General features: G+C 47.4%; 2 protein-coding genes and 1 long non-coding RNA gene across 3 annotated transcripts; 1 reads left to right on the top strand and 2 right to left on the bottom strand.

Annotated features, from left to right (window-relative positions):
* The first annotated feature begins 405 nt into the window (after nt 1-405).
* Nucleotides 406-6,643, top strand: LOC119323172 (PH, RCC1 and FYVE domains-containing protein 1-like). Its single transcript, XM_037596758.1, has 9 exons — nt 406-659; nt 1,133-1,219; nt 1,987-2,076; nt 2,162-2,248; nt 2,346-2,540; nt 3,112-5,151; nt 5,303-5,449; nt 5,539-5,948; nt 6,032-6,643. Exons 1-9 carry the CDS (start codon nt 609-611, stop codon nt 6,129-6,131), a joined length of 3,207 nt encoding a protein of 1,068 aa, XP_037452655.1. The 5' UTR covers nt 406-608; the 3' UTR covers nt 6,132-6,643.
* On the bottom strand, nt 1,540-3,416 carry LOC119323174. The gene is made up of 3 exons (XR_005156161.1): nt 3,321-3,416; nt 3,122-3,247; nt 1,540-1,756 (listed from the first exon to the last, which is right to left on the bottom strand). It is a non-coding gene; the product is annotated as an uncharacterized LOC119323174 (long non-coding RNA).
* A 399-nt stretch (nt 6,644-7,042) lies between the features above and the next one.
* Nucleotides 7,043-10,681, bottom strand: LOC119323173 (protein REVEILLE 1-like). The gene is made up of 6 exons (XM_037596759.1): nt 10,036-10,681; nt 9,806-9,904; nt 9,612-9,723; nt 9,467-9,528; nt 8,984-9,358; nt 7,043-8,213 (listed from the first exon to the last, which is right to left on the bottom strand). Exons 1-6 carry the CDS (start codon nt 10,048-10,050, stop codon nt 7,530-7,532), a joined length of 1,347 nt encoding a protein of 448 aa, XP_037452656.1. The 5' UTR covers nt 10,051-10,681; the 3' UTR covers nt 7,043-7,529.
* Nucleotides 10,682-13,719: the final 3,038 nt, after the last annotated feature.

The raw sequence follows: 13,719 nt of genomic DNA on the forward strand, positions 1-13,719 counted from the left end.
AAATGGAGTAGTAAACTACAAGCAAACAGATTCGACATTGTAGCAATAAGTACTTCCTCCGTTCCTAAATATTTGTCTTTTTAGGGATTTTAACAAGTGACTGCATACGGAGCAAAATGAGTGAATCTATATTCTAAAATGTGTCTATATACATCCGTATGTGGTAGTCCATTTGAAATCCTAAAAAGACAAATATTTAGGAACGGAGGGAGTAGGTTGCAGGGCGTGCTGCAATCAACAGAGAGAAATGAATGAATAGGATTTACCTCTGCAACCGTGTCTGCGTGTGTCGAGCAAAGCAAAGCAAAGCACACCAGGCAGGCAGGCTCGGGTCTCTTCCCCGTCCGTCATCTTTAAACACACGCGGCAACAATCGCCACTGTTTCCTTTTTCCGGGTCCCGGAGCTGCCTCCGCTCACAGCGCCTCAGCCCGCCTTCTTCCTTCGCTTCCTCTCTCCCTCACCAAGCTCTGCCCCCTCTTCTTTCTCACTTGCTTTCTGTCCCTCCACCGCCATCTTTCGCTTTCTCCCGCTGTTGACCAAAGGAGGCTCGAGCTTAGCCCCAGGGTGCTGCCAAGGTTTCTTTTGCCCGATCTTTTTCCTGCGGCAATGGCGGGGGAGCTCGAGGGGAGGAGCTCCGGACCCAGAGGAGCCGAGCAGGTACGTTGTAGCAAGCAACAAGTGTTCACATCTTGCACCCTCTTCTGATTATCTGCTAAGCCCCAGACCTTCTCAAGTGATTCTTCTTTGGCCACTCGTAATTCACCGCATCCTTGTTAGCATAGACGGATCTCTTCTTCTTCTTCTCCCTGCTGTTTTTGGCGACCATTTTCACCACAGCCATCTGCATTTTCTTGGAAGAAAGAACACGGTGATCCGTTTCAGTCTCATAATATTTCGAAGCTCGAAACAGCTTGGGTTGCTCATTTCACAGTTTTCTTCCCTGGATCCTTTTGTGTTCACTTATACTCCCTCTGTAAAGAAATATAAAAGTGTTTAGATCACTAAAGTAGTGGTCTAAACACTCTTATACTTCTTTACGGAGGGAGTACTACAAGAAGTAGCAATGCTGCAGAAGACACATGGCATGAGTTTCCGCTTACATGGTTTAATTTCTCACTTCTTTTCTTCAGGCCATTGTTGCTCTCAAGAAAGGTGCCCATCTACTCAAGTGCGGGAAGAGAGGGAAGCCCAGGTTCTGCCCGTTCAGGCTATCATGTGTGAGTAGGCTCTTTGGCACTACAGAATACTACTACAAGATCAAAAATTTAAACGTTGTTTCACTACCTTCGTACAATCACCACTAGAAACCTGTATAATTCCCTCAAAATGAAAATAAATATAGATTTGTAGTGAGTAGTAACACTGAGGTGCGGTGCTACAAATTTCTGATGGCTTGACGTATGGGAAATTTGATCAATCCAGTTAAACTCAACAGTGCAAAATATTTGTACACAATGCACTAGAGGACAAGTTTATTTACTTTTGAACTTTTTCTACAAACAGAAAATTCTCGCAATATTTTTTATTAATAATTGAAAGTCAAGTATCAAACCGATACAGAAATAAGCCCACGTGAAACTCATATACCAAGGTAAATTACCGACAGTCAAGAAGTTGCTTTCGACTTCAAGTTCTTCACCATATCATCCCACCTCAGCAATGATCAACACCATTTAGTAACTTCTTCTGATTTACCCACCTGTCTCCATCAGTCCATATGGTCCCGTCTTGTCATGCTCCTCCACGCCTTGTTACTGCTGACAACCACATGTAAATATCTTACAGTACATAATATATTTATAACCACGCTATGAATAGATAACTCCAAATGTAGCTTTCAGGATTGGTCATGCATTCTCTGTTTTCATACCAAGAATGCATTTTATAATTGTACTGAAACTTGTAACTGTAAAACAGTTCAGGTATAGAAAAAATAAAAGGCCTATCAAAATATCCCAACATAACTCTTTCTTTCGGTCTGCAGGATGAAAAACTGCTAATATGGTACTCCAAAGAGAGGGAAAAAAGTCTGAGCTTGAGTTCTGTGTCGAGTGTGGTTCTCGGACAGAAAACGGTATGTGGTTTTCTTCCCCAAACACTTATTATTATGATTTAAGTATACAAAGACATACATATTCTTAGAATGTCTGTATTTGCAGGAAAACCTTTTGCGCTTGCATTGGCCAGAAAAGGAACATCACTCCTTGTCAGTCATATACAAGAATGGTGAATGCTCACTGGACTTGGTATTTCCTACTAGGCCTGGAATTCTTGAGTTTAGAATCTCTTTGTTCCTCGTATAACTGCCTTTTCTAACATCTATTTACAATCATGTCTTCCCAGATATGCAAAGACAAGGACCAAGCTGACTGCTGGTATCTAGGCCTAACAGCCTTGGTATCTGCTCTATATAGTCCTCTTCTTTTGGTTGATTCAACAAGCAGCCGTCGGATAAACAGTTGCGCAAATAGCCCTCCTAGCTATATTCAGCAAAGGAATAGGCTATTTTCAGTGCATGACACAAGAAAGTTCACCCAGGTTGGAACCCATGCATGTCGTGATTTCTATGTGAGAACATGATTACTTTGTTCAAGTATGAGTTTACCATGACTTGTGACCTTTCCTAGATTACGCTTAGTAAAACTTTTGGTTTTCTGTTAATCAGCGGCCACCCACTGCTCGGCTCAGGAAATTGCGAAATTAATAACCAACATGTTAAGCAGCGTTACAATTCTGGCCATTTTGATAAATTATATTTTCCAAATATATAAATAATAATACAATCATTAGGTAACACCCAGACTAATGTAGTGTCAAGTGGGTAATGATACATTTTGTGGAGCTGCATATTTTTTCATAACTACTCCCTCCGTACATCCGTTTGAGAATCAGGTAATTCCGGACGGAGGGAGTACTCCCTCTGTAAACTAATACAAGATGTTTTAGATCACTATTTTTAGTTTTTTTTTGAGGAATCATCACTATTTTTAGTGATCTAAAATGTCTTATATTAAATTACAGAGGGAGTACTAAATAAGCCGATACATCTGATAGCATTTTTAAATTGTTATATTCAATTGATAACTTATGGAAGTATCTATTTGTGAAGGTACACTCACTGTATGGCAGTCCTAGGTTGATACAGAACAAAGTATCGAAGAGCAGTCTGGATTGCTCAGAAGCATTCGTCACTCCAAGGCAGAGAACATGGTCAGACCTAGATTTCTACTTGGAAAGAATTACTCCTGAAATGGTAAATAGAGTTAAAAACAGTTTCATGGATATACCAGTGGCTGCAAAAATTCAGGAGGGAATTACCCAAATGCCTAAACTGAAAGCTTCTGAAGGATCACACATGGCATGTGGAATAGATTCTCTGAAGGACATCTTTGCCTGGGGAGAAGTTCCAGGCAGTGTGTTGGAGAATGGAGATGCACCAAAAGATAATGTTTCACTTCCAAGGTTATTGAAGCCAACCCAGATTCTTGACGTGCAGAACGTTGCCTGTGGAGAGAAACATGCAGCAATAGTTACTAAGCAAGGGGAGGTCTTCTCTTGGGGAAAGGAGAGTGGTGGGATATTGGGACACAAAGTGAGTGTCAGTGTCTCCGAACCTACGATTATCGAATCTCTTACCTCTATCCATATGAAGGCTATTGCATTAGGGGCAAAGCACACCTGTGCACTTGCAATTTCAGGAGAACTTTATGAGTGGGGTGAAGGGACTCACAGCTTGGGTCTGTGGGATGATCAGTGTCAAAGAAGCCAATGGTTCCCACACAAACTGTTTGATCCTTTGGATGGCGTATCGGTTCTGAAGATCGCATGTGGCCAATGGCACACGGCTATCATATCCTCCTCTGGTCAACTGTTCACATATGGCGACGGAACATTTGGCGTTCTTGGACATGGCGACACGATGAGCGTGGCTCGGCCCAAAGAAGTAGAGTCTCTGAAAGGGTTGAGAGCCAAGGCTGTGGCATGTGGGCCATGGCACACAGCTGCCATTGTGGAAATATTAGGCACTGTCAAGAGCAATGCTCCTAGTGGGAAGCTGTTCACTTGGGGTGATGCAGATAAAGGAAAGCTGGGTCATGCTGACAAAAAATCCAAGCTTGTACCGACTTGTGTCAAGCCACTCAATGATTCTGATTTTGCTCAGGTATCCTGTGCGAAGGCACTGACAGTCGTGCTTACAATAACAGGTGTTGTTTTCACCATTGGAAGCACGGAACACGGACAATTAGGCAACCGCCGATTGAGTGACACATCTATTTGTTCAGTTGAAGGGCCTCTCAAGACTGAGTTTGTCAGAGATATATCGTCAGGCTCTTCCCATGTCGCAGTTTTGACAATGAATGGAAAGGTGTATACCTGGGGCAAAGGCACAGAAGGTCAACTTGGTTTAGGTGACTATACTGACAGGAGCTCCCCAACTCTAGTGGAGTCCTTGGAAGATAAGCAAGTGGACAGTATAGCTTGCGGTTCCAGTTTCACTCTTGCGGTTTGTTTACACAGGTCTATCTCAGGCAAGGATCAACCTGTATGCAGCAGTTGTCAGTTGTCTTTTACCTTTACAAGGAAGAAGCACAACTGCTACAACTGTGGTTCCATGTTCTGCAATTCCTGCAGCAGTAACAAGGTTTCAAGGGCAGCTCTTGGACCAGATAGGAGCAAAAGGTACCGTGTTTGTGATATGTGTTTCACTCAACTGCAGAAGATTGAAGGACATGGCACACTAAGTTCACGATCAGCGATCCAGAAGGAGGAGGCATTTCCAACAGAAATAAGACCATATACACCAAAGTTGTCACGCATATTCAAGGAAGCAAATTCTATCATGGAAAAAATGACAACGTCACAGGGTTCGAATCAGAGAAATCAGGACTTGGCTGTGCCGGTTCAACTGAAAACACAGAGATGGGGGCAAGTAGAGTGCCCCAGTCAATTTAAATGTGCACGAAACAACATTCCATGCTGTTCCATACCAAATAAACAGACAGTCGAAGTTTCTCTTCCACAGAGAATGCCTGAACCAGTGCCCCCAAAAGGTACCGGCTCTATGCCAGAAGCAGCTACTAATTTGAAAGAAGAATTAGATTCGACAGAGAATATATTACTAGGAGAAGTAAAACAGCTTCAAGCACAGGTAATTCATAGAGTATAACGTTGTTTGCAATGCCAGATTTTTTTTGTCCTCCTTTTAAATGACACATTATATTTTCACTAACTATTAACTTATTTTTATTTTAAAATCACAAGCAATGATCTTAATAATTATGTTGTTCTCATCTAAGCAGGTGACCACCCTAGCAGAACAATGCCGGCATAGGAGCCTGAAGGTTCAGTTGTACAAACGAAAAGTCGAGGAAACCTGGCTGATTATCATGAATGAAGCAGCGAAGTGCAAAGCTGCAAAAGAAATTATAAAGGTTTTAACCAATCAGGTATAACTCTGACCTATGTCAGTTCCCAACCTATTCAGAAACTGTGCGAGTATTTACGTAAAATAAGTTGTCTGGCGCAAATTGTGCAGAGGAATACTTTATCAAAGAAGATTGATTTAGCTGGTGAGCAATCATACAACTCCATAACTATACCAAGCCGCATCAACGATGGACAACCAGTAAAAGCAGAATTACCAGACCCACCAGACAAGAACCCTGTCACCGGCAAATTTCAACAGCTGAGCAGCATCAGGGATCACAATCAGCAAGTGGACAGGGAACGTATACAGTCTTCAAGCGCAGCTGTGGCGAAAGGCTCAGTCATGCATAGAAATAGCAGAAGAGCACCCAGTAACAGCAATACCTATGCCGGGGAAAATGATGCCACCATTCCTCCTGTTGATCCCAATGGCACAATCGAGCAAATCGAGCGCGGGGTGTATGTGACCGTTGTCACATCCCCTGGTGGAAACAAAGGCGTCAAGCGCATCCGGTTCAGGTAACTCCAAAAAGGCCTTTGATACACACATTCCCTAGATAATTTACTTGTGTGATAATATGCTCTTTCGAACAATCCTACAGCCGGAAGCACTTTGGGGAGAAGGAAGCACAGAAATGGTGGGAAGCGAACGAGAGCAAGGTGTTTGCAAAGTACAGCAGCACGGAACAGGTGACAGAGTAACCAGCTGTGACAACCGACTGGCATTGTAAATGGCAATGGATTCCAAATACTCCCTCTGTTCACAAATACAAGATGTTCTAACATTTTTGTGAATCGGATGTATACAGACACGTTTTAGTGTGTTTGTTCACTCATTTCAGTTCGTATGTAGTCCATATTGAAATATCCAAAACATCTTTTTGTGAACCAAGGGAGTAGTAAATACACTGAAAGACGGTACTGTTCAGTAATGACAATAGATGGAATGATGGAAGCAACGGAATCGAGACACCATTATTTGGTCCCTGAGAGGCAGTTTGCATAACTAAATTGCAACATTAGCACTTGCTTTGTACTAGTTGAGCGGGAGTAGGTCCCCATGGTTAACCCCTATATGATATACAGAGGGTAGGTCTGAGTTGAGTTGGATTATGGATATGATGCCTCCTCTTGAGTGATCCGATCATTAAGAACTCGGATGTAAGTTTGTAGTGTGGATTCATTGGCGTTGCCTTCTTGATCTGAGTCACATAGTGCGAGAGCAAAGACGTACCGGGACGGCTGGTTTTGAAGCTCCCCTGTATGGCTGTATGCTAGCACAGGTAGAAATGGCGACTTTGGCATCGCAAGGGTTCTCACTGAAGGTGTCCGGGCGCCTCCCAGTGACCCGCCTCAGTTGTCCTACTCCTCCCCACTTCGGCAGCGCTCCGCGGCTACGCCTCCCTCTCCGTCGCGTCCGCACCTGAGCCGCTGCTGTCGCCGCGCTAGCCCTGTTGGTGCCGCCGCAACGACATTGTGCATAAGGCAGTACAAGTTTCCAGGCAAAAAAAAAATGTTCTACAAGACAAAAACAAGTAGCTCGTCATAACTGGCAAGCTGATTGCTGTAGAAATACCTTGCAATTTATCTAAAAACATTTCCTGCAAAGAAGATGAATGCGCAGACCCAAGTCCAGGTATATTATGTTGTTATACTTTAGATATACAGAGCATTCGACGTTTGTTCGTCTTCTGCCCATCATGTGTTTTACAGAATGCAGACTACAGAGTGGATACAAGCCTGCCTAGCTTACAACATGCAGTTAAGACTACGACAACCCTCTCTCAGGCCCAGGTTGATACAGGCAACAACACTGAACTCTGAGCCTCCCGATTTGGGGGAAAACTGCAGACACTCTGTAGAGAACAAAAGCATGGATACTACAGATTCCAACTATATATATATTCACGAGCAAGAACCAGAAATGCTCAATCTAATGCGGCTTCGAGCTGCTTCGGAGAAGTGCGACATACCGACAGGCAAAACCAGCAGGATGAGCGGTCGCTTCTTCCCACTGCAGATCACACCACCAGCTCAAGAGTCTAGAGCAAAACTAGCAAACATCTAAACTGTGAAGAGCGCGTCGAATCTTCTCAGCTGTCACAAGCACAGCCTCGTCAACTCACCATCGGTCTCCTCTCTGGGCGCCTCCGACCGCAGCGATTCGCTCTCGGCCGCGCATCTCTTGTATGGCATGAAACCTCTTTGCAGGCTGATCGAAACAGAGCTCTCGCACTTTGTTAACCGCGGCACAAGCGTTTTGTCGCTCTCGCTGATGTTTCCTCTCCCTCGGGAGTCGGCAGCATCTGAATTATGCGCAGCTGATCCTGGGCCAGTGTTTGATCCTGTCCAGGATCCTTCCCTCTGCATGAACTTGTGGTCTGCGGTCTCTGAGCGATGGCGCTGGTGCTGATTTGGAGCCACGGCTTGCTGGTAGAACATTGCACCAGGCAGGGTGCCGAACCATGGCACCGCAGATTGTGTGGCGAAACCATCCGGTTGAGGAACAAAATACACAAACTGCTGCATGTTGCTCGGCCATGGATTCCATGAGCTTCCTTCTGTGGCACCGCCAGAAGGTAGGTTTCTGCTTCCTTGTGTGGTTGTATCGTCTGAAGCTTCAGTTCCGACGTCCGCACCATTCTGCGGGTTGCCGGTGCTGGTATTCGGCTTCTGGAATGAATCATTCACCACGACTTTCTTGCCGAATAGCTTAAGGACTGATGTCGCTGATCCTGTACATGACCCTTCTTTGACATTACCATTTGCAGTGATCTCTGAAGTCTGAAATTGGCATTTCAGAAATGCGTTAGAATTGAAAGGTGCCGGAGGTGTTAAAGCAGATCATATAGCTGCAGAAAATAGCAGATGAACAGATCATGTTAGGTAATAATTCACAGGGAGGATGTCTGCAGTTTGTTTTCTTCTCAAAGTGATGTCAGTAACTCAGTATTACTTGTTTATGTCCCATGTGGTGTGTAGCCTTTATCCTCTTATTAAACCACTCATCCTTATACGAGTTGCTGAGTGAAGCCAAACTCGGCTCGAATTTGGGCTCTTTCTTCATAATTAATCTAATATAGTGTTTGTGCTACTCTCGTTGTTTGCAGTGAGCGTAGTTTCTTGTAACTGATATGCTGCCTTCCACTCCTAAAGCTACTCTCGAAAAAATTACGCTAAGATTCGTGCAAGCATTTTCTTTTGTCTTTTTTTCTTTTTCTTTCTAATTTAAGTGAGTCACTTAGATGTGCAATATCTAGGACACATCACATCTAGATGTGCCCTAAACAGACCCTTAATCTAATCTAAATTTTTTTAATGAGAGCATCTATGCAACTGGAATTTTCTGCTATTCCGTTAGTTTCCACCACCTTTAGATCTATTGAGTATGGCCAATCATTTTAATCTCAAGGCAAACTGAAGTCTAAGATGATTGGCTGAAATTTAAGGAATTTCAGGCGAGAGCGCATTAGTAATTATCTTTTTTATATTGCTATTGGATATTGGATGGCATGCTTTTGCCATATAAAATGCCTTAGAAAAGAATACGGTACCTTAGTATTAGGCGAGAGGCAGCCGTCCCCTCTGTCCACCGACGAGCCGTAGAGGGAGCCAGCGGCCGACGGAACCGGCGACCTGCTGCCGCTGGAGTTGTTGGAGAAGCGGCCACCCGAGGCCTCGACCCGCGACGCGGTCAGCACCGACGTCGGCGACCCTTCCTCCTGCTCGCCCATCCGCACAGGAGGCCTCTCCAGATGCGTGAGCCCCGGGGCGTGCTTACCGCCGGCCGCCGCGCCGTCGTCCGCTTTGCGCGGGTACGGGTGCGTCGGCTTCCTCTTGGGCCGTGGCGGGGGGATCTGGATCGCCGCCGTCGCCGTGGCGGCCGCGGCGCCCGAGCCGCTGCTGCTCCCGGACGACTCTCTGGTGACCTGCAGAGCGCGAGGCGAATCGGCATCAGGAAAACCCGTGGCTGATAAGAAAAAATCATGGCCGAGAGATGAGTGAGTTGGTTAGATGGTGAGGGAAGGCGAGCCGACCTTAGAGAAGAACTTCTGCGCGTGGCTCCGGATTTGCACCGCCGTCTTGGTACCTATGTGCTCTGCGAGAGCGCGCACAGAGAAAGGGTGAGCGAACCGAACGTGCAAAATTGGTTGCCTTGTTCCACAGGCGCGCGATCGTTACCTTGTATGCGGCGCCAGGCGCGGCCATGCAGCTGCAGGGCCTCCAGGAAGCGCTTGTGCTCTTCTTCGGTCCACTTCTCCCGCTGCTTCGTGATGGTGTACGGCTTGCGTGCCTGGTCGAGCAACAAATTCGTTCGATTCAGGGGGGCGGTTGCAAGCACAAACACGCGGGTTTTGCGCAGGAAACTGCGGTACCTTTGGCACGTGGTCATCCCCTGATAAATCCATGTCGTGGGAACTCGGACGACTCCTGCGATGATCCGCCGTGCTTTCGTCGGTTGCCATGGCGTTCTCCTGCAAGCACGGGCCAAATAAGCATCCGTAATCCGTTTCCTAGAGCAGCGCCATTTTAATTTTAACCCCGATCGTCCACGAACAATCTCACCACACCAGGGAAAAGACCCGAAGAAGCATGGATGAATTACCTGCGTGCAGGCCATCTCCAGCCAGCGAGAACAAAGTAATCGCACTGCCCGACGTCGCCACACCAAGAACAAGACCAGGCCAGACCAGGTGCTCGTTGCCGAATGTCGATAGAGGGCGAGGACGGAGGGACAGTCAGGAGAGGGGAAGCGAAGAGGCGAGAGACGAGAGGAGTCAGGAGAGGGGAGGAGGATAGAGGAGTCGCATAAAAGAGAGAGGGGTACGTTACGTTACGTTACGTAGGGCCCAGCGCGCTGGCGAGTGAGGGGACGGGAGAAAAAGAGCATGGAGGGGCGCGCCACGTCGGACGGGATTTTTCCATTTCCGCGGCGCCCTCGCGGAAAAAAATCAAAAATATAACCCAAACCCTGCGGTTTGAGCCGCTCGTTCTTGTGGCTGTGGCTCCTCCTCCGCTTCACTCGCTCTCATGTGCCGTTTGCCACGGCCCACGGCGGGCGGCATCAGCGCCACCGTAAAACTTGGCCTCGCACGCGTGCTCTCCTCTCCGCCTGGCTCGTGGCGCCTGCCTGCCTGCCTGCATGCAACGTGTGCTCGCTCGCTCGCGCAGCGTCGGCATGCACCGGAGAGAATCACAGGGCCGCCTTAACCATAGGGCTGCTCAATCCCGTCCGATCATTCGCCACATGCTGAAGCAGGCCATGGACACGCTCACTTCTCTCTTATCGCCACAAGAGGAAGAAAAAAACAGCGCTGCCGTTTTTAGACCATCGACGGCCTTCCTGTGCTCCAGCGGAAAATCCTAAGAAAAACCCGCGAAAATATCCCAGCCACGAGATTTGTTGGGGCACCACAGGCACATGCGCTCGTGACTGTGCGGGTGGACGGAGTAGAAAAATCGCGAGAGGATAACGAAAAGGGAGGGCCGGGTGATCTTTCCGTGCGCTTTATGACACGTCAGCTGGGCCCCGCCGGCGCCGGGCCGCGGGGGCCCGACACGCGGCGTGGCTCTGGAAGCGGCAAGTAGGTTGGATAGACGTCGCTTTCGCGGTCGCCGCAAATGGGCGGCTCCTGGCCACAAGCTCGGGTTGGCGCTACAAAAATCGCCCGAAACGTCCTGGCCATATGTTTCCAGCGAGTCGCCAGTCGCCTCCTCCTGTACTAACGTGAGGCCGTGAATCGTGATCCATCCACACACGCACGGGGACAGGGACAGAGGGTGTGCGGGACCCGGCTCGGCTCTCTAGGGGAGCGGAAGAAGAAAATGGAAGAGGGGAAGGGCGACGTGGCCGGATTGGTTAAAGAAACGCGTCGTGCTTGGATGTGGACCAGGTTCAGTATTTATCTATGGGGTTCGTCTATGTTATATGAGGTAATAGCACCCCAGGTACCCTAACTTGCATAGAATGTGATGACTTAGTCCCAAACTTGCAAAACTTGACTTCACTATACCTCAACTTGCACCTCATGTGATGATTTAGTCCCAGACCAATCACAGCTCGACAATTGGCAGCCAGGTGTGCGTACCGGTCAGGGCACACACTTTTGCACAAAACCCCCTGCCGTTTCCTTTAATCAACCCGCACTCACTTTTGCACAGGCCCTGTCAGGTGGGTGCGTGCATGGCCGGGTCCAAGCGCCTAGCTGATCTTAGCATGGTCCAGGGTGGTGCAGGGTGCAGGGCCAGACGCTGCATGCACATATTCTGCATCCTCCATGCCTGCCAGTCGCGCGACACACGCACCGGCACCGGCACCGGCTAGCCGTTTTCTGCCATGTAAACTGCTGCGGTGACTCGGTGAGTTGTTTGTGTGGTTTGGTTTGGGGGTGTCCCGGCCGGCATGTCCGGGAAATGCTTAGCTAGCTTTGGAGTTTGCACATTTGGGTGTTGCTTTGGGTTAGTTAATAAGGATTGTCTCGTACTAGCCCGGCAAGGAGGTCGGTCAACCGTAGTTTTCTGCACATTTTGCATTGTCTAATCAAACAAGGCCGCCGTACATGAGGACGATGACAACAATACACTAACAGTAAGCCAGGAAACCGTTGCTGAGGTGGGTCACACCGGCTAGCTCGGTATGTAGTATACTTGCTTGATAGTGCCTCTCGTGCTGATTACATTTGCTTTGGCAAAGCGGGGATACAAATGAAAGGTGGCTTTCGTATATCCTTGGTTGGTGCCCAGCATTTGATGGCTAGCCTTTAAAAGAACGGGACGCACAACCTTTTGCCGAACGGGGGATCAAAATCATTAGGTCGGGCATTCACCTATTGCATTGCTGTGTGGTTCATGCCACTGCCAGGACTGATATTTGTATATAAGACTAGAAGATTTTGCACAATCGTCGTAGTACTAGTACCGATCTTGATGCTTTAAGATTGCCCTCGCTCTCATGAGAACATCATTAAACAGCACAAACACGGACGCAACCTCTGTTTCTTTGCGCACAGGGAGAGACCTGCAATTCGAAGCGGGACATGCACCACAGAAAGAAGAATCCTGTGAAACGGACAATCCATGAAACAGTGTTGCTAGGTCCATGAAAGTTACGGTTCATGCTAGTCACTGCTCCGACATATGATCCGATCGTGCCAGTAGCAAACGCCAGACAGTACTGTAGTTTAGTTATTTTCCTACAAATGGGCCGCTAGCTGGTGTATCTTAAATTGACAGTGGGTCGCTAGCTTGCACATACAAGTTCTCTCCTTTTCTCCCTCCTGTCACAGTCCAAAACAGCACTACCATCTGAGCTGTTTGGGTTGGTTTCGTTATAGTAGGAGTACATCCACCGATTTCCATATGCATGCATGTGCATCGCTAGGTTTGCTTGCTTCCTAGTAGCATAGATGCATGATTGAGTAAAGAAAGAAGACCATGATACGTACCCCACTAATAATTTCTTGCTAATTCCACGCTAGTTAACACCTGCAAGTAACGTACGAACCAGCTGATGTAAACCGTACGTGCCGCACGTAAGTTTGCAAACAAAGATGCATGCATGCATGCACGGGCCGTAACCGCGGGCACGAGTTGCACGACGTCGTATGCTTTCTGGATCGATCTCTCCATCTCCGGCAGCTAGCCGGCAGTCCGGCACCGTGGTTCATGGCAATATTCATTCATGGTGTATTAACTCGTCGCTACCGGTGGCAATATTCATTCATGGCAAGCTCGAAAGCGATCGCCTGACTTTTCCCGAAGAAGCCCGGGGGCGCGAGCAGCACACGTAGACGTAGCTAGCCTGCTGGGACTGATTTAATTCAGGTGTACGTGAGTGCGGGTTGATTAAAAGAAACGGTAGGGGGTTTTGTGCAAAAGTGCGTTCGCTGACCGGTCCAGCCACCTGGCTGCCAATTGTCGGGCTGTGATTGGCCTGGGACTAAATCATCACATGAGGTGCAAGTTAGGGTATGGTGAAGTCAAGTTTTACAAGTTTGGGACTAAATTGTCACATTCTGTACAAGTTAGGGTACCTGAGGTGCTATTACCTCATGTTACATCTAGATGTGAGATAATATCTCACATCTAAGTATGATGTCATTTGTTTTGTAATCCTCTTTGCTGGACTTTTTTGTTGTTTGTTTGTTTTTTAGCCTTTTTCGCTTCTGTTTGCTGTCAGATTGAACACATGCGGGCTGCTTGCCAGCGCTAGCTAGCTCGGCTCACTCGCTGGCCTTGACTTGATTGATAGTGTACAAGTCGCATGCAATGAGAAGCAGCCCTATTGTTG

Source organism: Triticum dicoccoides, chromosome 6B, assembly GCF_002162155.2.
Source record: "Triticum dicoccoides isolate Atlit2015 ecotype Zavitan chromosome 6B, WEW_v2.0, whole genome shotgun sequence".
NCBI classification, from domain to species: Eukaryota; Viridiplantae; Streptophyta; class Magnoliopsida; order Poales; family Poaceae; genus Triticum; species Triticum dicoccoides.